At 47.5% G+C, this 25,135-nt stretch overlaps 1 protein-coding gene across 1 annotated transcript in view; it reads left to right on the top strand.

The window, feature by feature from the left end:
* Positions 1-25,135, top strand: part of LRRC74B (leucine rich repeat containing 74B) — a 27,752-nt gene continuing 2,617 nt past the window's right edge. Inside the window, exons 1-10 of the mRNA XM_087913596.1 lie at positions 1-198; positions 2,657-2,816; positions 4,298-4,440; positions 7,424-7,556; positions 7,976-8,182; positions 16,880-16,989; positions 18,364-18,479; positions 20,296-20,374; positions 20,467-20,562; positions 21,445-21,561. Of these exons, the coding sequence (XP_087769722.1) occupies positions 76-198; positions 2,657-2,816; positions 4,298-4,440; positions 7,424-7,556; positions 7,976-8,182; positions 16,880-16,989; positions 18,364-18,479; positions 20,296-20,374; positions 20,467-20,562; positions 21,445-21,561 (1,284 nt within the window). The 5' untranslated portion in view covers positions 1-75. The remainder of the gene's footprint in view (positions 199-2,656; positions 2,817-4,297; positions 4,441-7,423; positions 7,557-7,975; positions 8,183-16,879; positions 16,990-18,363; positions 18,480-20,295; positions 20,375-20,466; positions 20,563-21,444; positions 21,562-25,135) is intronic.

The following is a 25,135-nucleotide window of genomic DNA, read 5'->3' on the forward strand; positions in this document are numbered from 1 at the left end:
GCCTCCTTCCTCGGTCCCCTTCGCGGGCGACGCCGTTGCCATGGCAGCAGAGGAGGCCGAAACCCAGCCGCGCCGATGCCCAAGCTGCCGCTCTCGCCTGTGCCCGAGCAGGAGGCCGACGCGGCGGGGGAGCGGCTCTCAGGGGACGCGTCCCCCGCGTCCCTCGCTCCGAGCGCCTTCAGCTTGCGGAACTCAGAGGCAAGGAGGAAAAAAACCCCTCCGCCCCCCCAGTCGGGCCTCAACTTCCTTTACTCCCGAGGCTGTGGGTGATGGGAATTGTAGTCCAGCGGCGAATAACAAACGGGGCAGCCGAGTCAAACTGATTAAAAAACCCCCCAAAAAGGGGAAGGACCCGGCCGGGATGGTAGACCTCGGCAGCACGCCAGCTGTGATGAGGGCGGTTGTAGTCCAGTATTGCTGAAAGGCCAGGAGCAGTGCCGGCTGGGGATGAGGGCAATTGTAGTCCAATACATCTGGAAGACCGTGGGGAGCTTTGTCGTGGGGTTGGACTAGATGACCTACAAAGTCCCTTCCAACTCTGTCTGTCTGAACAGGGGTGGCTGGGGATGATGGTGGCTACAGTCCAAAAGAGAGAATGCCACTTTGGGGTTTTATTTTTATTTATATATAGGTAGTCCTCGACTTATGACCACAATTGAGCCCAAAATTTTACCTTAAGTGAGAAATTTGTTGAGTGAGTTTTGCCTGGTTTTACGATTTTTTGTACCAATTTATTCAGTGACTCACTGCAGTTATGAATTGAATAACAGGGTTTGTTAAGTGAATCAGGCTTCCCCATTGACTTTGCCTGTCAGAAGGTCGCAAAAGGGGATCACATGACCTCGGGACACTGCTACGGTCATAAATATGAATCAGTTGCCAAGCATCTATCTGACTCTTGGCCCATGGGGGATGCTGCAATGGTCATAAGTATGAAAAAGGGATCATAGGTCACTTTTTTCAATGATGTAACTTTGCTCGCTAAAGGAACTGTTGTAAGTTGTCATTCATATTTGATAGAATAGAATAGAAGTCTTTATTGGCCAAGTGTGATTGGAAACGCAAGGAATTTGTCTTTGGTGCAAATGCTTTCAGGGTACATAAAAGAAAAGAAGATTCGTCAAGGTACAATAGAATACAGAATGGAATAGAATAGTTGTGCAGACTTTGTAAATAGTTGGACAGAGTTGAGGGAATTAGTTGTTTAGCAGAGTGATGGCATTCAGGGAAAAACTGTCGTTGTGTCTAGTTGTTCTGGTGTGCAGGGCTCTATAGCGTCGTTTTGAGGCTAAGAGGAGTTGAAACTGTTTATGTCCAGGATGTGAGGGGTCTGTAAATATTTTCACATATTCTGATGATGACAACACCTCAGTCAAGGGGGCGTGACTTGGTCCCCTCGAGGTGGAAGGAGAGTGCGGGTTTCCACAAAGACACCTGTCTCTCTTTCCAGTCTAATTTATCCATACATAGCAAAATAAACGATTTTCAATAAAGGTGGTTTAGCTTCCAGTTTTAATGACGGCTTCTCTTGACAAAACAAGAACAAGCTTACCGATAGAGGAGGATATTTGTAGCTCAGGGGTTAAGAGGAGGGGGCCTTAGTGCTGTCTGAACTTGATCAACCTCAAAATAAGATTAAGAATAAGCTCTCAGCGATTGGAACCTGGCTTGTTCCTGGCTCTGTAAAGCAGGGGGATGTGCATAGAATTACATTGGTAGTCAAATGAAATTAAAAAGTCTGGTGTTGATCAGGATTATGGCGATTAAGAGTCCAGCATTGAATCTGTTGAATTAAGAAGAATAAATGAGTTGTAATAATAATATGTGACTGTCCGTAGCTCAGGAGATGCATGATAGGAAACCACAAATATAGGCAACTGGGTTTGCGAAATATGCTTTTTTTCTAAATATGCTTCTAAAATATACAGGGGAAGCCACAATATTGCAGCAATTTCTGCTTTTTATCTATTTTCATGAAAATGGCTGTTTTCTTGCTTATGTAACCATATAAACCACATAAAGTATAAAACCACGTTGAATAGATCATTTGGGGTTCTTCCAGCTTTATAGGAGGGCCCACTTCTATACATATCTAAGTAAACATGACTCAGAAATGAAATTAAATTCTGCCTCTCTGCTTGTGCCAGGCCAGGCCTAGATTTCCTGCTTGATGCTGGTGCAAATTTCTTAGCTTAGTATCCCTTTTGGTGTTTTGTTTTTGTTGGGAGGTGAAGGCGTGCTTGAGAAAGTTACTTGAGAAAGTTATGCTGCAAATTTTAATTACTGGTTTGTTTACCACTTCCTGAGACAGTTAGTTAAAGTGACATAATTACAAAATGAGCTGCTTCTTAATCATGTTAGCAATAGAGGGGGGGAGCCCTTGAATATTTCAAATGTATTTGGTACATTTGTATTTAGAATATTGACAATCTATTATTTATTCAACATCCTGTATTTTTCCCAGCCTGCTTGACAGAAACCATATGTTTTATTCAGGTTTCTAAGGCTGCTGATTTTCCTGACTGGTTGCTATTCCTAGTTTGAAACAAATATCTTGTTTTTCAAGTGTTTTGTTAGCTGGGCCTCTGTATCTTTACCTTTTTTTGGATAGAGGTATGTTTGTATATTTCTGTTTCTTGACACAGTATTATATCAGACTTTTTCAGGGTCCCCTGATACATCAGAATCCAATTGCCAGGAAAACAGCGCCTGCTTGTTGGAGAAAACATTAAACTGTTCTGAAGAAGAAGATGAGGATGGAGAAGCAGCAGAAGACGATCAAATGGAAGAGTGGGACACAGACCTTGAGATAGAAAGTACGGATTAGACAAGTTGCCAATCTGCTTACAGTTGCCAAGGTTGGGAAACATTGAACTAGGCCCAGGGAGACCCAAGAGTCTTTAGTTCATCTTTAACTGTGGAAGCTCCCTGGGTGACTTCGGGCCAGTCAGTCTCTCTTAGACCAACTTACATTACAATATTGTTATGGGGAAAAAAAATAGAGTGAGCACTATGGAAGCCACTTTTAGCTATTGATATAAAGGCAGGATAGACCTCTGTCCAACAGATAAACAAACAAAGAGCTCTCACGGATAAGTTGGCAACTAAGCAAGTATTAGGTATTCCCTCTCCATCAACCTGATATAGGAATAATAGCACTTAGACTTATATACCACTTTACTGTGCTTTATGCCTTCTCTAAGCGGTTTATAGAGTCAGCCTCTTGCCCCCAACTATTTGGGTCTCCTCATTTTACTGACTTCAGAAGGATGGAAGGCTGAGTCAACCTTGAGCCAGTGAGACTCGAACTGCCAAATTGTAGTCAGCAGTCAGCAGAGGTAGCCTGCAGTACTGAACTCTAACCACTGCGCCACCGTGGCTCATTAAAAAACTTAAGACAATCTCATGAGATTTTGGCCACTCTTTCATTAACATTTGTAACCTTTCGTTCTTGCAATTTTTAATTCTGAACATCTGATGCCTAATATCAAAATGTTAGGACCTGCATGCTTTGAGTGGCCAACCTGCAGTCTGAGCAAGGAATATTCCACCTTGGAAATGAAAGCTTGGCATTGGCCATTGTCAGCTTGGCTTCCACAAATCTATTTCTGGTCTATTTCCAAGGCATTGTGACTTTGGTGCAGCTCTTGTGAGTTTCAAAACAAACTCACCAAACTCTTTTTGTGAATTGCTTTGTGTCAACTCATAAAATATTTCTATGGTCTTTTTAGAGTTGCCAACAGAAAGGGAGCGGGGAAAGGGATTTGAAAGAGCAATGCAGCAGCTTGGAAATTGAAAGTGCATTCCATACATAGTTTTTCAAAGATAGTAACTAGGTGACTGAAGTTTCTGCTGCACAAATATCTAATGGGAAAACAATATTGATGACTCTGGGCTATGGATGTGTCCCATTGGAGGATATGAATTACGATACACCCAGGGGGTGGGGGAAACCAGGGTCAAGGGTGACAGTGAATTATGTGCCTCAGAGTCGGCTGTACCCAGGCAGTGCCGGACATGTTATAGGCGATTCGGAGACATTGTCACCCTTGACCCTGGTTTTCCCCCACACCCTGGGTGTATCATAATTCATATGTCATTATCCCCTCTGTACTTTCTGCATACAAGACGACGGAACGAGTATCTGGTGCAGGCATGTCCTTGGGCTGGGGCTAGAGTTTTTAAAAGTCATCTTGCTCTTGCACTGCCAGTAACTACAGATGCTTCCTGAGTCTGGTCGTTTTACAGAAAACCAAGGATGACCATTACTTTCATTTTCCCCTTTGTCTTGGCGTAGAATCTACAACATGCTATGATCCTGCAGGGAAAGCCAGATACCTTGCAATCTGTCAAGCGTACGGCGTGGTCCCTATCTCTTATTTTTTACGGCATATGAAAGATTCTGAGCTGACTGTGAAGCATCGCGGCCTTAGCCCCAAGGTAATTCTGCCAGGTGTCCTCTTCTCTTGGCCTAAACCCTTCAGGGCTTGCTTTGCACTCTGCAAGTATGAATCTCCTCACTGCCTGTGAATATTCTGCCTTCCCCCTCACCTTTTTCCCCATCTGCTTGGGAATACTATATTATATTTCTTTTCTTTTTTAATTTTAAAAAATACAAATATATCTATCACAAAAATACAAAAATCTTAGCTATATTCATACATTTTCAGATATTTTTAATTAGTCCTATACATATACATAATTTATGTCTTATTCTAATCTAATCTATATATTTTCTATTCCTATTTTTTATCCATTGATACCGGTTATCCCAGATTGAATAATATTCCGAGTCTTCCTTATTATTTAATTCTATAATAAGTTTATCCATTTCTGCACACTCAAAAATTTTACAGATTATTAAACAGTCGGTATAGTGGCCATTTTCCAAGATGGTGCGAGTACAATTCTTGCTGCTGTAGTAAATACATATAATCAAATATTTAATCTTTTTACTTTCCCTTAATAATGCCCAGAAGAAACAGTTCAGGCTTCAATTCTATTTGGCAGTGTGTGATTTCATTTAACCATTTTTGTATTTTGATCCAATATTTTTTAATTTCCGGGCAAAGCCACCATACATGGAAATAGGTCCCTTGTGCCTGTTTACATTTCCAGCAGTTAGGGTTCAAATTGGGGTAGGGAATATTATATTTCCTTACAGAGTAGTTTGTGGAAATAGTCAAGGAGCTTTACAGTACCAACACTAGAGCAGGGGTCCCCAAACTTGGCAACTTTAAGACTTGTGGACTTCAACTCCCAGAATTCTCCAGCCAGCCTAAGTCCACAAGTCTTAGTTGCCAAGTTTGTAGACCTCTGCACTACACCATTGCAGAAATATGTAGGTGCCTGATGTATTCCATTAACTCTTACCTTCAGAACTAAAAATGATCAAGGTGCCTTATGGAGAAAAACATCCAAAGACAATACAATTGTTAGTAGCAAAGCATAAGCAGCCAGTTTGAACAACATAAAACAGAGAAACAAAATAGGCCAGTTGAAATGACAAAGTGGTGAGGGGATCCTTGCCTGGCACTAATAAGATGGCAGAGGGGCTCAGGGGACAGTCTTCCCTCAGAAGCCAGAGCTGATACCCATTGAGCTCTCACCTCACAATCAGGAGGCTGTGAGTTCGATCCTAGGTAGAGGCTAATATTTGGAATAGACTCTCCTGCTCAAGCAATGGGTTGGACTAGGTGACCTCCAAGGACCCTCCCAACTCTGTTATTCTATGTTCTATGTCTGTGAAGGTGAACCTATGGCACAGGTGCCACAGGTGGCATGCAGAGCCATTTGTGTGGGCACGCAAGACCCAGCCAAGCTTACCTACACTGCCCATGTGCGTGCCTCCCAGCTGATTTTCGGCCCGTTTGAGGCCGTTTTCGCCGTCCCAGAGGCCCGAGGGGAGCCTCTGCAGCCTCAGGAGGCTAAAAAAGGGGCCTTCCAGAAATGCCGGAAGTGCCAAAAGGGCCCCATTTTCAGCCTCCCAAGTCTCCCGAGGCTTCCCTCGAGCCTCTGGGAGGGCGAAAATGGCCTCAAATGGGCCTCAAATCAGCTGGGAGGCACGCACATGGGCAGTGCAGGTAAGGGGGCAGTGGTGTTGTGTGCGCATGCACGGGGGGGGCAGGGCTCATTGCATTGTGGATGCCAGCACATGTGCATGCATGCTCTTGTGCACACGTGTGCACTTTCAGAACAACCACAACAAAAAGGTTCGCCATCACTCTTCTACGTTCTGTGTCTCCAGAGATGAGGGTTCCGTGCTTTAAATAAGGCCTAAAGTTATTGGGCCAGTTTCGTGGCAAAGCAGCCTGCAGGGCCTTAGCCACCCCAGCTGAGCGGGACTTAGGGATTCAAAGGCAGCAGGTGCTGCTGGCATATGGTGGAGCCCCCCCCCACAAAAAAACCCTGTGTTTGATCTCTATGGGAAACTAGAGGCCAGATGCGCCCATGTGGCAGTCCCAGATCAGGAGACGTGGCCTCGTTTTCATGGCTGCATTCCTGCTGAAATAATCCACCAGGAGCTGCAGTGCGTGTCCCTGAGCGGTGAGACTGAAGGCAAACGTGGATGGGGCACCTCTTCTGACCCCTCCATTTCCTTCTCTCTTCCTTATCACAGGTCTTGCTTGGTTAGAGCAGTGGTTGCCAACCAGTGGGCTGGGCACCACTGGTGGTCCCTGAGAAAATTTTGGTGGTCCACCGAGAAATGTCACCCCAAAGCACCCCCAAAGCAATTAATCCAGGCTGCGCAGGAACACAAGGCTGCGCCACCCACATGGCCCGCGGGAACACAAGGCTTGCGTCGCTTGCACTGCGAACAACATGAGGTGGTGAGGGGAGGGGGGAAGGGTGGAGAGGGAGAACTTGCCCCACTAACCCTTTGCACCTCGCCTGGCCACTGGGCTGCTTCTTTCTGCTTCTTTCTTCTTCTGCTTTTGGCTGCACGCAAGGAAAGCAGCAAAAGTCTTTCTCTCCCATAAACTCCACCAGCAAGGAGTCTCTGGGACCCTGCAAGGCCTCCTGCTCCAAGAGGCTGCGCCGACAAAGACTCATTTCTGGCTGAGTTTGGGGGAGAGAAAGAAAGACTTCTGCTGCTTCTGCTGCTTTCCTTGCACGAAGCAGACTTTTGGGGGGGATTTTCCCAGGGTCTCTGGTCTGCGGGATTTAAAATGATGAGTTTGGTGGTCCCTGAGGTCCAAAAGGTTGGCGACCCCTGGACTAGAGGTCTAAACGGGTCCCTTGCTAGTGGCTTTTCAGTTTTGGCAGAGCCTCTTGTGAAATTCAGGAAAGGCCATGCCAGCTCCCTCTCAGGCTGCAGTTTGTCTGCCCCAGGCCCTCAAACCTTGACCAGAGGACCGGGCTAGATCCCAGCCTTCTGCACACTCCCACCCCCAGCTCTTCCCTGCTCTGCCTTTTCTTTTAGGCAGCCAAAGCGCTCGCTCTTTCCCTGACCAGCAACACATCCATTGTGAAGCTGAACCTGAGTGACAACGGGCTGGATGGAAACGGAGCAATTGCGATGGCGGAGATGTTAAAGGAAAACTGCTACATTTCAGGTGCCCCTCTTAATTGCTTCAGGAGGTCCATGTAATCCATAGCCTTGAGATATTCTGGGTTGGTTGTCAAATCCCCTCTAAAATTTCCAGTCTTGCTCTTTTCATAGAATGTAAAGGTTGAAGCTGTGTTGAAACAGTTCTTAAGGATGTAGTCCTCTTGACTTTTATACCAGGCAACCCAAGTGTAAGGATTCCTAATGAAATGGTGGCTTGTAAATTTGTTCATTTGCTTTACAACATTTATGTGCTGCCCCCAAATAAGGACTCCATGTTTGACGGGTTGAGATGAGGAGTGTCTTTCTCCAAGGGATTTCATTCCCGGTCAAAGGAAGGATTGAGGAACAAAGACATGTTGGGTTAATGGCTCTGGGGGATTTTGCATGATGAGCCAGCTAGCGATCAACCTTCCTCTCTTTCAGAACTTGATTTATCAGAGAACAGAGTCGGGATAAAAGGGGCAGAGGCTCTGTCTGCAGTGCTTCGGGAAAATCCAGTTCTTGTGACCGTGAAACTTTCAGGAAATGAATTAAATGACAGGGCAGCCATATACCTGGCAGATGCTTTAGTGACCAATCAGAAAGTGGAGCACCTTGATCTGAGTCATAACATGCTTGGACAGCCAGCAGGTAAATGTCATAGAAATATTATATTTGAAATATTATATGTGGGAAGCGCTGTAGCACATGTGAGAAAGACACACAGGTACACATGCAATTTGTGTGTTCACTTCATGGCCCTTTGGTTTCTAGCACACCACATACCTTTAAGGGAACATGAATGGTTAAATTAAGGGCCAGTTGTGGTTTTCATAAGCTAAGAACTAACCATTAGGGCAGGAGTCGCCAACCTTTTGGACCTCGGAGATCACCAAACTCATAATTTTAAATCCCGCAGACCAGAGACCCTGGGAAAATCCCCAAAAATGTCTGCAGGAAAATTGCCCACCCCGTTTTCCTACCGACCAATCGTTCTTGATTTGGGAGCGCAGGATACCGTCTTCAGCTCCATTCTTGGGTGGGGGGGAGGGAGAGAGAGAGAAAGAGAGAGAGAGAGAGAGAGACTTGGCTTCATGCAAGGAAAGCAGCAGAAGCCGCAGAAGTCTTTCTTTCTCTCCCCCAAACGCCGCCAGAAATGAGTCTTTGCTGGCGCAGCCTCTTGGAGCAGGAGGCCTTGAAGGGTCCCAAAGACTCATTCCTGGCGGAGTTTGGGAGAGAGAAAGAAAGGATTTTCCTGCTTTCCTTGGGTGCAGCCAAAAGCAGAAGCGGAAAGAAACAGCCTGGTGGCCAAGCGAGGCGTGTGGGTCTGCCCTTTCCCCCCTCCCCTCACTACCTCATGTTGTTCGCAATGCAAGCAACGTAAGCCTTGTGTTCCCGCGCAGCCTGGATTAATTGCTTTGGGGGTGACATTTATCTGCAGACCACCGAAATTTTCTCAGGGACCACCAGTGGTCCCCAGCCCTCTGGTTGGCGACCACTACATTAGGGTTTACTGTTGTTGGGGGGAAAGACTTGCTGGGCTGTGACCCCTTCCCTCTCTCCCTGCCTTCCCCTTTCTTCCCTTGTTACCTGCTGTGGCTTGGAATCTCCTCCTTTGCCTCATCCCAGGAGAGGTTTTGACTTCCCACCAGCCCCGTCTCTTTCTTCTCCTTGTGTTTTGAAGAAGACTTTATGATTTGATGGAGAACAGGCGGGGACAAAAGGAAGAGAGAGAGAGAGAGTACGCAGAAAATAGGGAAGAGCTACCAAAGTTGAGAAAGCGAAAAAGAAAATTAAGGTAGGGATTAGAAAATTGGGCTCACTTAAGTTTCTGTTTGCCCTTTAAGAGTTTTATCCATTGGTTTACACCCCAAAAATTGCTTCTTGAAATAGAATTACTGATACGTAAAAAAAAATTGTGTAGGAGTAATTAAAAGCAGTATAAAAGGGTTATCAAAATAATTTATTTAGCATATGGCATGCCATACGTGGACTAGCAATATCAATTAACAAGTCAAAACAATATGAATAAGAGAGAGAGAGAGAGAGAAAGCCAGAACTGGGAAGATAAAAATATACATGTATTGCTGAAAAAGCATTACAATTAGCTCCTGATAAACTCTTCTGAGGGGGGAGTAGTCCACAAAACGGATAAAAAGCCAAGTTGGATTTTTGAGTTGGCTTTGGTTACCTACAGACATTGTTCCCTTGGGGAAAAATATACAAAGGGTGCTGCTAATATTTTCTTGTAGGACATGTGAAGTTTGTCTTCCTAGTGCTGGCCAGAGTTTCCCTTAGCTTTATGTGACAGCGAGGTCAGCCAGAAGCTGCAACCTGCTGGGGCAAAGTAAAGATCCACAACTAAAAAGGCTATGTCTCTTCCAAATTGGTTGCAAAACCCGCCAAAAACTTTCTCTTAGATCTTCAGTCCAATTTGTGAAAATCTTAAAGTGCCCGAGGAGAACTGGGCTTCTACGTCACACAGTTTAAAAAACTGCTCTAAACTTTGTGGTGGGAACAGCCAGGCTGACCTGAGGGAGGAGAATAAAAAGGGCGTTGGTACTTACCTGACACGCCCGTTCTCTTTGAGCTGTGAAGAGCATCCAGTAGGAGTGGGAGGTGCTTCAGTCTCTGCATGTCTAGGCTGGGCTGAATTTGTGGAACGCTCTTCCTCCTCCATGGGACTCCTCCCCAGCGTTCCCCAGTTTTGGCGAAGACGAGAGAAATAACCGCCCTCATCCTCAACACCCTAACAAATTCGTTGGTCGAAACAGGACCCCACCAGATGGAAAAAAGGGTGGGGCTGGATGCTTTTCACAGCTCAAAGAGAACGGGCATGTCAGGTAACGCCCCTTATCCCATGAGCTGTTCAGAGCATCCAGTAGTGGGACATACCAAAGCTTGGCCTGTCCTATAGGAGGGACTCTGTCTGGCCTGGAATCTCCTCCTGGTCCCTGTGGACCCGTTGCAGAACTCTTCTGCCAAAGGAGGCCTCAGCGGATGCAAACACATCTATTTTATAATGCCTAATGAATGGCGATGGAGAGGCTCGACAAATTTCAGTTATTGGTGCCTGTGTGGCCCACACTGCTGATGTTGCGGCGCTCCTTGTTGAATGAGCTGTTATGCCCCTGGGCACCTGCAGGGATTGAGTCTGATACGTTTTCGTTATCGCAGCCCGTAGCCAACGGCCTATTGTAGAAGGTGAGACCTTGCATCCCTGAGTGTTGGGCTGAAATGACACAAATAAGGCTTCCGTTTTTCTGAAAGTCGCTGTGCGGTTAATATATATTCGCAATGCTCGCCTCACATCAAGCCTATGCCATTGTAGTTCCAACCCTTGGGATGGTCTGGGACAAAAATTAGTAAGTATCAGCTCTTGTGCCCTATGAAAAACCGAGTTAATTTTGGGTCAGGACGAAGGACCACCCGGTCAGAATGGAAAACACAAAAATCTTGTCTGATAGACAAAGCTGCAATCTCCGAAATACGACGAGCAGAAGTGATTGCTATAAGGAAAACTACTTTATACATCAGAAATTGGAGACTTGACGATTTCAAGGGTTCAAAAGGGCCCTTAGTGAGTGCGATGAGGACTTAAGGTCCCAGGTGGGATACTAGTGTAGCGCTGGAGGGTGTAAATTTGTGGCTCCTCGAAGGAAACTCCATATGTGTGGATGATGGGAAAGAGATAGTAGACCTTCACAAGTGAGAACTGACGCCAAGGCCGCCACCTGTCTTTTCAACGTATTAGGTGATAACCCCTTGTCAAGTCCCTCTTGCAAGAACTCTAGGATTTGAGCCACAGATGGAGAGATGTGGCATTGTAAATGAGAGTTGTTGAGGGGCATCTGGCGGCTTGGATGGTGGCGATAACTCTGTTGGAAAACTTTTCACTCTTCAGACAACTCCGCTCAACCTCCAGATGGTCATGTGCAACCATTGAGGGTCCGGATGTTGAAGGGGTCCCTGGGTTAGTGAGACCCTGACTGGCAGAATTCTCCATGGTGTTGATACGGATAGACTGCGGGGGTCTGCAAACCACGGCCGTCTGGGCCAGTAAGGAGCTACTAGAAGTAGCTCCACCCTCTTGTCTAGCAGTTTCTGGATGACCTTGGGAACCAGTGGAAGTGGCAGGAATGCTTACAGAAGTCCCGGGGGCCAATGACAGTGAAGCGAATTGAAGTTCCTTGCGAGGGGTACTTGGAAAAAAATCTTGGGAGCTGAGCATTGAGGGGGGAAGCGAACAGGTCTACCACTGGCTGTCCAAATGTCCTGACCACCTCTTGAAACAGGGTTGGATGGAGGCGCCACTCCGATTGATTGATTGTGGCCCTGCTTAGCCAGTCTGCCTGTGTATTCGACAGGCCCGAAATGTGCTCTGCTCTGATGGAAAGTAGGTTGCTCTTCGCCCAATGAAACAAACGCTCCGCTTCCCACATGAGATATTTCGACTGTGTGCCCCCCATTTGTTTATGTGAGCTTTGGCTGTTACGTTGTCGGTCAATATTAGTATGTGCTGATTGCGTACCTGTGGAAGGAAGCTGCAGAGAGCCAGGTGTACTGCTCGAAGCTCCAGCCAGTTTATGCTGCATGACTGTTCTATGGTGGACCAGCGGCCTTGGGTTGTGAGCGATTGAACGTGCGCTCCCCATCCAAACAGGCTGGCATCGGTGGTGATGGTAGGGCTGGTCTGGTCCACCAGAGGAGAGATATGAGGACCTTTGATGGTACCTTGACCTTGTATTTGGAGTTGCTTCGGCCAGTGTGCTGGTACGGGAGCAGGAACCACTGGAGGGATCTAGTGTGGAGCCGGGCCCAAGGGATGATAAATATACATGAGATCATCTTGCCTAACAATTTTGATAGTTCTGCTAGGGACACCCTCTTAAGACCCCTGATCTCCTTGACTAATTGCTGAATGCTATTTAGTCTATCTGGTGACAGGTAAATTTTGCCTTCCACCGTATCTATGACTGCCCCCAGATGGGTTAACCGAGTCGATGGTGTTAAATGACTCTTTTTCCAATTTATTGAGAACCCGTGTTGTTGTAGGGATTGTAATGTGTTCTGAGTATCTTTGACTGCTTGATGAGCGGAAGATGACAAAATCAAGATGTCATCAAGATAACACTGGAGTCATACGGGAATATCACGGATATGAGCAGCTAGCACTGCGAGAACCTTCGTGAAGGTCCTGGGGGCAGAAGCTAGTCTGAAAGGAAGGGCCACATATTCGAAATGGTGGTTATTATAACAGAATCTCAGAAATTTATAGTGGGAAGGCCGAATAGCAATATGTAGGTGCGCCTCCATCAGGTCTATAGAAGTGAGGACGTCACCCTTTCTGATGTCAAGTAAGATAGATTGCAGGGTGCGCATTTTAAACTTGCGATATACTAAGAAACGGTTGAGACGTTTCAGATCCAGTATTGCTCTCTACCCCCCACCCCCACAAACTTTTGGGAACAACAAAAAGATGTGAATAGAAACCTCGACCTCCTTGGTTGGTGGCTACTGGCTGGATGGCTCATATGCCCAGTAGGTGCTGGATAGCTGTTTCCATGAGATTACATTTAACCGGATCTCTGGAAACAGGGCAGGGCATGACATGAAAAAATCTGGGGGAGTGGATTGAAACTCCAGCGCAAGGCCAAATCTAATCGTGTCTCTGACCCAGGAATCAGAGGTTGAGGAGTCCCATTGGTCCGCGAATAATTTAAGGCGTCCGCCAATGGGGGTTGGGTCCAGGGAGTTATCTTGGACGCCGAAAGGACCTGTTTCCTGCTCCCCAAAAGGATCTCTTGGATTGACCACCCCTTCTGCTCCTATCCCAGAAGTCGGACCTGTCTTGCTGCTGCCCTGGTCTGAATGATGGGGTCTCTGGTATCTGGGTGAAAAGGATCCCTGGTAAAAGGGCCAAAAGGATCCCCTCCGAAAGGACTGGGGGTTTTTAGTATCTGACTTTCAAAAAAGGGAAGGTAGAATTTTGTTTTTGTTTCGGGTTTCAATTAGTAGCGGATCAAGGGAAGGGCCAAACAGTCTATCTCCCACAATTAGGGATGAAGCCAGCTTGCACTTGTGCTTAAAATCCACTTGCCAATGTTTTAACCATAGTAAGCGTCGCGCTGTGACATGTGAAGTAATGGCCCTGGCTGAAAACTTGACCACATAAGTTGCGTCAGCTGAGAATTCAGCAGCTGCTATAAGTTTTGCAATATCTTGGTGCGCTCTAAGATTGGAATTAGGGACATGTTCCCGTAAGAGGCGGAGCCATCTGAGAGAAGAACGGGTGAAGAAGGAGGCGGCCGTGGCTGCTCTGATGGCCCATGCGTCAGACTGATGGGCTCTGCGTAGGGCTAGCTCGTCCCATTTTTCCTCCGGCTTTAATGCCTCCAGCACATCACTGGGAATGGAGGAGGACGCTAATCCCACTATAGGTTCATCTACCTTGGGAGTATTCAGTAATTTTGAGAAATCAGGGGCCAAATTGAAATATTTCCTGTCATATCCAGTGCGGGCTGGGTACACCACTGCAGAGGCCCACTGTTTCTGGACCAGGTCCGAAAACATGGGAGGAACTGGCATCACCTCTGCTTTGACTACTGGTTGGTTGAAAATTAGATCTTCTGGTCCCACTTCTGAAGGAGTGGTAGCAGAAGGGGCCAACTTGTTTAGGAATGCAATATTTTTTGCCTTAAACAAGAGCGATCTGAAAAGTTGTGGGCGGAATAAGCCTGTAAAAACAGGTTGGTCAGGAACAAGGCCCTCATCCTCAAACATTCCCCTTTCTAAGGGGTCTACTTCTGACAGGGGCTTGCTGTCCTGTATTGATCCTGATTCAGTCTCTTCCATTTGATCAATTTGATCCACCACTACTACTACTACTACTTCTTCTTCTTCTTCTTCTTCTTCTTCTTCTTCTTCTTCTTCTTCTTCTTCTTCTTCTTCTTCTTCTTCTTCTTCTTCTTCTTCTTCTTCTTCTTCTTCTTCCTCCTCCTCCCCCTCCTCCACCCCCTCCTCCTCCTCCTCCTCCTCCTCTTCAGTCGGCCCTTGGAGGGGGACTTCCCCTTGTAAATGTACCTGGGTATAGTGCTGCTCCGATCTGGTCAACAACCTCGGCGATTGGGAATCATAATTGGCAATCACAGGATATTCCCTGGTCATAACTGCATGTTGAAGACCTGCTGCGATTCCCTGGCGGATTGCCAGCTCCATCCAGGACTTCATCCTCTCTGGAACTTCCTCTGGAAGAATGTCGTCCTGACGAAGACCGGCAGCCATCGGAGTGAATGTAGCTTTGGGAGCCCTTCACATGGTCGGTGTCCCAGATACTTGGGCCTGTTGGCCTTGGGGAACCAAGCTGTGCCTGGATGAGAGGGAGAGATCTAGGGGAGGAGGAGGGTGGGAAGAGGTAGGCGGACCTGGACTGGAGGAGGGGAAGTCCTGTGAGACCTGGTGCGCCTCCCATGTGCACTTATCTGTTTTTGTAAAGCTTTATGGCGCCTGATGGCATCCCTTTCTGAAGTTTTAGAAGTCACTTTAGCCTGCTTAGGTTTGTGCTGAGATTTGGCTTTGATCTTCAAGGATGAGGTCTGAGAGCTGCTACCGTCTACCATTTCGATTGAAGTTGGAATTGCAGTATGCTTGTTATACAATGCAATACTGTGAAGGCGGTTGGCACACCCCGGGGCCTGATCTGAGGATAGACCGGTTGCCCTGATGATGTTTCTATTGCCCCCTTTCCTCTTTTTTTTTTTTGAATAATACCTATCTATAATGAGTCGTATCTCAGTAATAATATTTTATTGATATTAAAATATTATACCAAAGAGAAAAATATTATTATTGTTGTTGTTGTTATTATTATTATTATTAAGATAGAGGCCTTCAACAGCTTCCCTGCACAGGCGGACACAGGCCTAGGTGCTCGCTGTTGTGCCACTGGGTTGATTGGGCTGTGAGGGTTAAGCCAACAATTTAACTGTAAGAATAGCCTCAAATGTAGAAAAAAACCAAGACGAGGGTATAATGGTCCCCAGTGTTCCTGAAGGGAACCTCTGCTCAGAACAGAGTTACCTCACACAGCACGAAATGGAATACAGGCGCGCGGCCACAAGGTCTTGTAAGAAAAGATGGCCTCCGGCCATTAATCTTTTGGCGCGCTCCCCAGCAGCAAACTCCCGCCGTGTGAAGGAATAGCCTCCGATGGCTTTTCCTATAAGGCTAAATGGCGGGGAAGGGTGGAAGGCACTAAGCATTTGAATCCTCCACCCCAAGTGGCATTCAGAAGGGGAAGGAAAGCAATACGACTCTGTTGGGAGCAAAGAGCTCACGCCATTGTTCGGGTAAAAGAAACTCTGCGGCAATCTGTTGGAATGGCAGGGGTAGAAAGATCAGTTGTGGGGAGGGGGCGCGGAGCAGCCCCGAAGTCTCCCGCCGCTTTGGGGCATGAATTGGTGCTTCCCTGTAATGCGAGCGATCTCTGTAATGCGAGCCAACATCGAGAGATTGCAATGCGATTAGAAGGCTAAAGGATTCTAAAGACAAGCTGATTAACTTTCAAACCTGCTAGCAAGGAAAGAATTTTTCCTATTTCGGCCAAGGAAGAATCACAAGCACTGCCTATCTCTCATGAGGCTGAGCCAAAACTGGGGAACGCTGGAGAGGAGTCCCATGGAGGAGGAGGAGCATTCCATAAATTCAGCCCAGCCTAGACACGCAGAGACTGAAGCACCTCCCACTACTACTGGATGCTCTGAACAGCTCAGGGGAGAACCTCTCCATGTCATGACGTTAATCACCAGAAAGCTGCTTCTGGAACACTCTGGTTATTCCCACAAGCAGGTGCTCCTCAGAGTTCCTGGCTCTGTGGGAACCTCCTCTTCCTACTGCTTGCAGATCCTACTATCCTTCCCTTCTTCCTCTGTGAGCTGAAATCTCTGCTATGGGGAGAGGAATTGCTTCGCGAAAATTCAGCAACAGAAACTACATTAGGTTGGATAGCAATAGCCCTTAGACTTATATACCGCTTCACAGTGCTTTAAAGCCCCTCTCTAAGCAGTTTATAGAGTCAGCCTATTGCCCTCAACTATCTGGGTTCTCATTTTATCCATCTTGGAAGGGTGGAAGGGTGAGTCAATCTTGGGCTGGTCAGGATCGAACTGCTGGCAGAGCCTGCAGTACTCATCCTCACCACTGCGCCGCCACAACTCCTGTATGGGGAGAGGCTGCGACTGTAAATGTGGGGTGAGACCCAAGAGGGTGTCCTTCTTTGGCAAAGCCTCCCTCAGTTTGACGTTTCAGGCCTCTTTCCCGTTTCTTGTGTCTCCATCTGCACTGAACCAGGAGAAGCTCTTGGCGTGGCCATGGCGGAAAATGTGGGGCTGAAGAAACTCGACCTCAGCTGGAACAACTTTCGGGGCCAAGGAGCGGTAGCTGTCGCCAAAGGCTTGGGGGTAGGAAAGGGGACTCGGTTTGAGAGTTTCCCAGAGGGATGAAGTTGGAAAGCGTAAGGTGTTATTTCACCCCTCCAACCTCTTCAGGCAGGCGTCTCAAACTCAAGGCCGAGGGGCTGGATCTGGCCCACGGGACCGCCCCGGAAACAGCAAAGGACAGGCCCGCAGTGCCTCTGCCAGCAAAAACAGAGCCAGGAGGGCTATGGGTGACTCCCCCGAGCTCCATTTTCACTGGCAGAGGGTTGCAGGAAGCCATCACAGCCGAAAACGGAGCTCGGGAGCCTATTTTCGCTGGCAGAGCACTTGGGCCGCCACAGGCACAAGTGACATCGAGCTGGCCACACCCACCCTGGCCCCCCAAAGTCAAACAAAATCCTCAGTGAAATCAAGTTTGACACTCCTGCTCTAAAGTGCAAACCAGTTTGAAATAATTTAGCTCTGTGTGTTCTAATGTATAGTGCAAGTGCAGGCAACTATGGCAGCTAATGTTTTTTTTTTATTGTTTTCATGGTTCTTACTGTGTTTATCATTTTAAAATGTTTTTAAGATTTTAATTATAATATGCTTCTAAATTGTGAGCTGCCCAGTGATGTTTGCCGAGATGGGTGGCTCTAGATACAAACAAACAAAACATTTATAACCTGTGGACTTCAACAGAATTCCTGGAAATCGAAGTCCACAGGTATTAAACTTGCCAGAGTTGCCCACTCCTGGTTTAGTGGCATCACAATATCACAGGCCACCTTTCCTGCCTCTCCCAGCAGCGGATAAGGGAAGGTGTGCAGAGTGCAGCAGCAGCCAGAAATGCTAATACAATCCTGGGTTGTACAAATGGAGGCAGAGAATCAAGATCACGCGAAGTATTAGTGCCACTTTATAAAACCCTAGTAAGGCCACACCTGGAATACTGCAACAAATTTTGGTCACCATAGTACAGAAAGAGATGTTGAGACTTTGGAAAAAGTGCAGAGAAGAGCAACTAAGATGATCAAAGGCCTGGAGACTAAAACATATGAAGAACGGCTGCAAGATTTGGGTTTGGCTAGTCTAAAGAAAAGGAGAATTTGGGGGAGACATGACAGCATCTTCCAGTATTTGAGGGGCTGCCACAAAGGGGGGGAGGTCAAATTATGCTCCAAAACACCCAAAGGCACCACAATGGTTGGAAATTAATCAGGGAGAGAAGCAACCTGGAATTAAGGGAGAAACTTCTTAACAGGGAGGATCTTGGAGCGTGTTGGTGCTGATGGACAGACAGAATCCTACAGTCCTTGTTGGGTGTGTGTGTGTGTGTGTGTGCAGCTGCTCTGGTCTCCTGTGGACACACCACCTTGGACTTTCTCCAAGCTCTGCTAACTCTGCCTTGTTCCACAGGCAAATATATTCCTTCGAGTCCTTGATCTGTCATATAATGGCTTTGGCAACAGTGGGGCAGCTGCTCTGGGGGCAGCCCTGAAAAGCAACAATGTGCTGGAAGAGCTCCACATCGGGTAAGGAGGCGCCTGCACTTCCTGAGGGCTGAGAGCTGTTTCTTAGTCCTCCTAAAGGAGGCACAAGCCAGGAAAGGGAACAGTCTCTAGGAGCTCCCTATTGCCATCAAGGCAACTGAGTCTGAGGCCATCAAGTGAGTTTCCGGCAAAGGCTGGATTTGAATCGGGGACTGCTCATCTGCTTAGGGGAGAGAGGAGAAACTAGCAGCCGCTTCTCTGCCCTCTTGCCCTCTGCCCAGGCTGCCCAACCAGAACAGAAGAGGCTTAACAAGTTGGAAGGAGCCTTAGGGGTCTTCTAGTTCAACCTCCTACTCAAGCAACTGTAGCCTTTGTGGACTTCAACTCCTCTCTTTCCCTGGCCAGCATGGTTATTTTAAGGAATTCTGGGAGTTGAAGTCCACAAGTCTTACAGTTGCCAAATTTGGGGACCCCTGCCCTCCGCCATTCCAGACAAGTGGCTGTCCAGCTTCCTCTTAAAAGCCTCCAGTGATGCAACACCCACCACTTCGGAAGTTGTGGGCACTCCCATCACTGACACCCACAGCAAGTCTCCGTTTGGGGCACTCGGGGGAAAAAATCCTTTTGATGGGCAACATGCTGGTGTCGAGAATTAAGCAAGTAGATAGATTGCTCCCCTTTGACGCTCAGCACAGGTGCCCCATCTCAGCAGGCTGAGCTGAACCTGCGGCCTCTTGCCAGTCGAGAGCGGGAGGAGCTTGGGAGGGTCTGGGCCCAAGTCACCCAGCGCTGTTAGGCAAACCGACCACGGCCGCCTTGTTGCTTGGGTGATGTGTGACCCCAGGGATCGCAACCTGTGACTTAGCTTGAGATGCCAACCCAGCCAATTAAGGAAATGGAGGGTTACCATGAGACTCAGTATTCCACCCTACAGAAGAAGAATAAACTTGGAGTTAGCTGTTTCTTAAGAAGCCATTTTCCTGGCCTGTTTTGGTGAAATGAAATATTAAATAACCCCCTTTTTTTTCTTTTTTCTTTTTTAAAAAGCAAAGTGCAGCATCTGAGGATAATCTCAGAAGCTAGACAAAGATTCTTGTGAATTCTTGTGAACTAAATGGCCTCTTCAAATTCTTTGGGAGTTTGACCAGCCCATCCTGATTTCAGATAACCCGTGGGCTGCCATGCAAAAAAATAAAAATAAAACTCCAGCAGTCTTATTCTCTTTTCCCCCAGAGAAGAGGACCGGAAGGAAGGGGTGGGGGTCGCAGAATCCTGTCAAATTGTGCACAGGCAGCCTGGGGCCTGGGGCGCCCTGCCCTCTTTGCTGGACGGATGACTGTCTGCCCAGGATGCTGCTGCACTTCCAGACTCTCTCAGTTTCATGGTTCTTGGTGATTCTCTCAGAGATGAAGCTACCTTCTGTGTGGCAAAAACTCTCGAGGCCTCAGGAAAAAGCAACGTTTTTTCCTTGTTCAACTGCTAGTAGTTCAGCTACTGGAAATGGAACACAGTTGGAAGTGCTGGGAATTTAGTTGGAGATATTACATACGGACTAATCGTTCATGTGATTATGGGAACAATTTGGGCCAAATGAAAATGTGGGCAGCCACTCAGAAGGGTTTTCCTCGGAAGAGAATGTTTGCTGCAGTAAGTCCTTTTCCTGCTTCTCTAATTGGGCTCTTTAGACCCGAACCCAGCTCTAAAATGGAAAGATTTGGTCTCTTGTCATAGCCGGTAGATCCCGTGATTGATTGATTTTACATACCTCCCACAACAAACTAGTGTGGGTCAGCGTGGATGGGCAGGCAGGAAGAGAGAAAGTGGGGGAGTTTTAGGTACCTTCTCTTTTTATTCCCAGTAATAACCGCATTGCCTTGGAAGGAGCCCTCGCGCTGGCTTTGGGCCTGAAAGGAAACAAGAACCTGAGGAAACTCAAGGTGAGTAGCTTTTGGGAAGGTGACCCCGAGATCCAAATAGCCCTGCCAGGTAGGGGATGCCGAAGGGCTCTGTTCTTCCCTGTGCTCTGCAGATGTCCAGGAACCCCATCCAGAATGAAGGCTGCCTCGGGATCCTCAAAGCCATCAGAGTCAATCCTGGAGCTGCTATGGAACTTCTGGATTTTTCAGTAGGTGTCGGTCAAAGCGGGAAAGCTGCCTGCCTGAAATGGCATTGCAGGATTGTCAAAATGGATGGGGAAACAGAGCACACTTCACTGTGAGCTCCCAAAGGGTGGGGATTTGTGGGCAGTGAAGGTGTGAGTGGCACACAACTTCAACAAATGGGGTGCTTCAGCTTCAACGAGGGAAATCCAGATAAGAAATTCTGGGTGGATGTAATTCTGGGTTGTGCTGTGATCGGGTGAGCAGGCTTGTAGGCAGGAAGATAAAGGGAATAATGAGTTTGTGAAATTATTGCAACTGCACAGATTGAGGGAAAGGAAAGGCGGCCCTGGCTCGGAAGTAGTTTGCATTTTCTTCTTCCACGAGGCCTTTTCGCCTCCCCAATTTCCTTCTGGTCTTCCATCCGAGTAGCAACCAGACCTGCCGCTGCTTTGCTTCCAAGCCCAGAGAAGGTTGCAAAGTTAGGCTAAGGTTAGGCTAAGGCATTAAGGAAGGTAAAGACTCTACAGGTGCTGCTTTCCAGACTGGAACACAGCAGGGCTGGCTGGGTGGGTGGGGTAGACAAGACCATTTCTGCAAGCCCTGAAGATGCGGTCCCCGGCTCCACAGCACAGCACCAACTGGGCCTTGATCCAAGAAGGATCATTGTCTCTCCTCCTCAGGTAGAAGGGGACGCAGCTGGTGTGGTCCCTGTCTTCAGGTGAACCTGCCTCACCTGGCTGCCTCCCTCCCTCCTTCCTCTCCCCTGGCCAGAAGCAGCTTTGCTTTGTGGCTGTTTGTTGGGCTGCAAGGGAACCCAAGATGAGAGACTGGTTTGCTTTAATCCGGCCTGAGACTGTGGCAGCTTTGGCTCTGACCTGCTCACTGCCTGGAATTCTTCTTTTCAGGCAATTGTGGTGAAACAGGACTTCGTCCAGGCGTGTGAGGCTGTCCAAGAACTTTTCCCAAGCCTTTTGATCCACCACGATGGAACCACTCGCTTGTTCGGAAGAACACTTTCAAAGGTGCAGCAAGTAACTTCGCTTAGATAGAGAATAGATAGCATACTTTATTGGCCAAGTGTGATTGGACACACAAGGAATTTGCCTTGGTGTAAATACTCTCAGTATACATAAAGGAAAAGAACCATTCGTCAAGAGTTGAGAATCATAAGGTACGACACTTAATGATAGTCGTAGGGTACAATAAGCAATCAAATTATACTAGGAAACAGTCAATAAAAATCGTAAGGATACAAGCAACAAAGTTACAGCCCTACAATCACAAGTGGGAGGGGATGGGTGATAAGGAGTGATGAGGAGATTAATAGTTATAGTAGTGCAGACTTTATAAATAGTTGAACAGTGTTGAGGGAATTATTTGCTTAGCAGAGTGATGGCTTTTGGGAAAAAACTGTCCTTGTGTCTAGTTGTTCTGGTGTGCAGTGCTCTATAGCGTCGTTTTGAGGGAAGGAGTTGAAACAGTTTATGTCTGGAATGTGAGGGGTCTGTAAATATTTTCCCAGCCCTCTTTTTGACTCGTGCAACATACAGGTCCTCAATTGAAGGCAGGTGGGTAGTAATTGTTTTTTCTGCAGTCCTAATTACTCTCTGAAGTCTCTGTCTGTCCTGTTGGGTTGCAGAGCCAAACCAGACAGTTATAGAGGTGCAGATGACAGACTCAACCATTCCTCTGTAGAACTGGATCAGCAGCTCCTGGGGCAGTTTGAGCTTTCTGGGTTGGCGCAAAAAGAACATTCTTTGTTGTGCTTTTTTGATGATGTTTTTGATGTTAGGTGTCCATTTTAGGTCATGTGATATAGTAGAACCTAGAAATTTGAAGGTCTCTAGTGTTGATACTGTGTTGTCTCGTATTGTAAGAGGTGGTAGTATGGGAGGGTTTCTTCTAAAGTCTTCCACCATTTCTACGGTTTTGAGTGTGTTCAGTTCCAGATTGTTCCGGTTACACCACGAGGCAAGTTGTATAACCTCCTGTCTGTATGCAGATTCATCGTTGTCTCGAATGAGACTAGTCACTTTTGTGTCATCAGCAATCTTCAGTATTTTAACAGATGGATCGTTTGAGATGCAGTCATTGATATATAGGGAGAAGTGGAGATAACACACGGCCTTGAGGAGGGGCCTGTGCTGATTGTACAGGTATCGGAGGTGATTCCGCCTAGCTTCACCTGCTGCTTTCTGTCTGTTAGGAAGCTTATGATCCATTTACAAGTGTGTTCAGGTACCGCTAGTTGGTTTAATTTACTCAGAAGAGTGTCTGGAATGATGGCATTGAATGCTGAACTGAAGTCTACAAAGAGGACCCTTGCGTAGGTATTTGGAGATTCAAGGTGTTGTAGGATGTAATGCACAGCATCATCTGTCGATCTATTTGCTCGGTATGCAAACTGCATGGGATCTAACAGCGGATCCGTGATGGTTTTCAGGTGGGACAGCACAAGCCTTTCAAATATTTTCATAACTACAGATGTTAGAGCAACTGGTCTATAGTCATTCAGTTCCTTGATGGAGGGCTTCTTTGGCACTGGGATGATGGTAGAGCGTTTGAAGCAGGAAGGAACATAGCACATCTCTGGTGATCTATTGAAGATTCGGGTGAAGATGGGGGCCAATTGGTCAGCACAGACTTTTAAGCAAGAAGGAATTATCTTGTCTGGCCCTGGTGCTTTTCCTAGCTTCTGCCTGGGTAATAGATCTTGCACTTCTTTTTCTGTAATCACCAGAGGTTGTGAGCCCAATGGATTGGGGCCAGTTGTAGGAGGCTTGGCTGTTGTTGGTGTGTTTGAGATGTGGGTTGTGGAGATAGGTGGCTGTAGTTTCTTTTCAAACCTGCAGTAACATGCTTGTCTTTTATTTATTTGATTTGTCAATCGTTTACAAGATGATAGGTATAAGTATAAACATGAGTAAGAATACAGGAAATAGGTACGAATAAATGGGGACAATAGGACAGGGACGGGAGGCACGATTGTACACTTATGCACAGCCCTTACAGACCTCTTAGGAATGGAGTGGGGTCAATAGTGGATAGTTTGAGGGTAAAGGGGTGGGCTTTAGATGATGTAGCAACAGAGTCGGGTAGTGCATTCCAGGCATTGACCACTCGGTTGCTGAAGTTGTGCTTTCTGCAATAAAATTTGGAGCGGTTTACATTGAGTTTATATCTGTTGGGTGCTCTTGTATTGTTGCGGTTGAAGCTGAAGTAGTCATTGACTAGTAGGACATTGTAGCAGATAATTTTGTGTGCTACGCTTAAGTCCAACTGGAGGCAGCGTAGTTCAACGTTTGTCCAAACCCAAAATTTCAAGCCTGGTGATATGGGGTACTCTGTTGCGAGCAGAGGAGTGGACTGGTGAAATACTTCTGGACTCGCTCAATTGTATTAATTGTCTTCCCATGGCTAGATGCCCTAAATGCAGGAGGCCTCCCCGTCCTTGGCCGCTTCAAAGACTTGTGGATGTCAACTCCTAGAATTCCATGCCGGCTGAGGAATTCTAGAAGCTGAAGTCCAGGAGCCTTTAAAGTTGCCACGGTTGGAGACCCCCTGCCCCGATGATGCACCGTGCCTTCCTACCACTGTCTCAGCGCAGGGAGGCCTGGCAGTGCATTGGGGTGGGGGTGGGGGGGGCGCTGCTAAAGGCGGGGGGATCAGTGTGATGGCAAATGTGCCATGTTGTCAAACCACAAGCATCTCAGTGCTGCACACAAAGCTAAAAGGGGCAGAGCTGGCAGCACAAGGCCCAAAGGAGGAAGCCCCCGCTGAGCAGGCGTGAGGGGTTTTGCAGCCCCTGGAATCCACCGGCTCCTGGGGATTCCCCGACTGTCCGTGCCTGCAGCCTCTGGGTTGCCCACCGTCCCGGGGAATATGCCTTTGCAGGGAAAATAATACAAAAGCCCTACGAGATATTTAAGGCGACTTCCATTTCTGGCTTTGACTTCGATCCAAGGAATGTTGGGTGGTTCCAGACACCCTTGGGAAGGAGATTCTGCGGCCCATGGTGCACTGCCTCTGCACAGCGGCACTGGGGGTGCCCAGCCAGGGAAGAAAAGGTGATTTCTTGCACTAGATCGGGGTGTCAAACTCCAGGCCCATGGGCCCGCCCTGGAAACAGCCCGCAGTGCCTCTGCCCGTGAACGGAGAGCTCGGGAAGGCCTCCGTCTCCACTGGCAGAGGGTTGCAGGAGGCCCTTGCAGCCTCTGGAGCCCCATTTTTGCTGGCAGGGCACTCAGGCCACCACATGCACCCCCGACATGAGTGATGCCAAGCTGGCCACAGCCTTCCTGCTCACACACACACACACACACACACCAGGTCAAACATTACCCTGATGGGGCCCTCAAAGGAATCAAGTTTGACACCCCTGGCCAGATGGAGGATTCCGGCTCCGCATGCCCATTGCTGTGGTGTCTAGACCAGGGTCTCCAACCATGGCAACTTTAAGACTTATGGACTTCAATTCCTAGAGTTTCTCAGCCAGCCAAGTCCACAAGTCTTAAAGGTGCCAAGGTTGGAGACCCTGGTTTAGATGGTAAGCCTGATTCTGGTGCTTGGTAACACACCTGCCTTCCCAAAGCAAGC

This window comes from Pseudonaja textilis, chromosome 15, assembly GCF_049901715.1.
Source record: "Pseudonaja textilis isolate UNSWEBS1 chromosome 15, rPseTex1.2, whole genome shotgun sequence".
Lineage (NCBI taxonomy): Eukaryota > Metazoa > Chordata > Lepidosauria > Squamata > Elapidae > Pseudonaja > Pseudonaja textilis.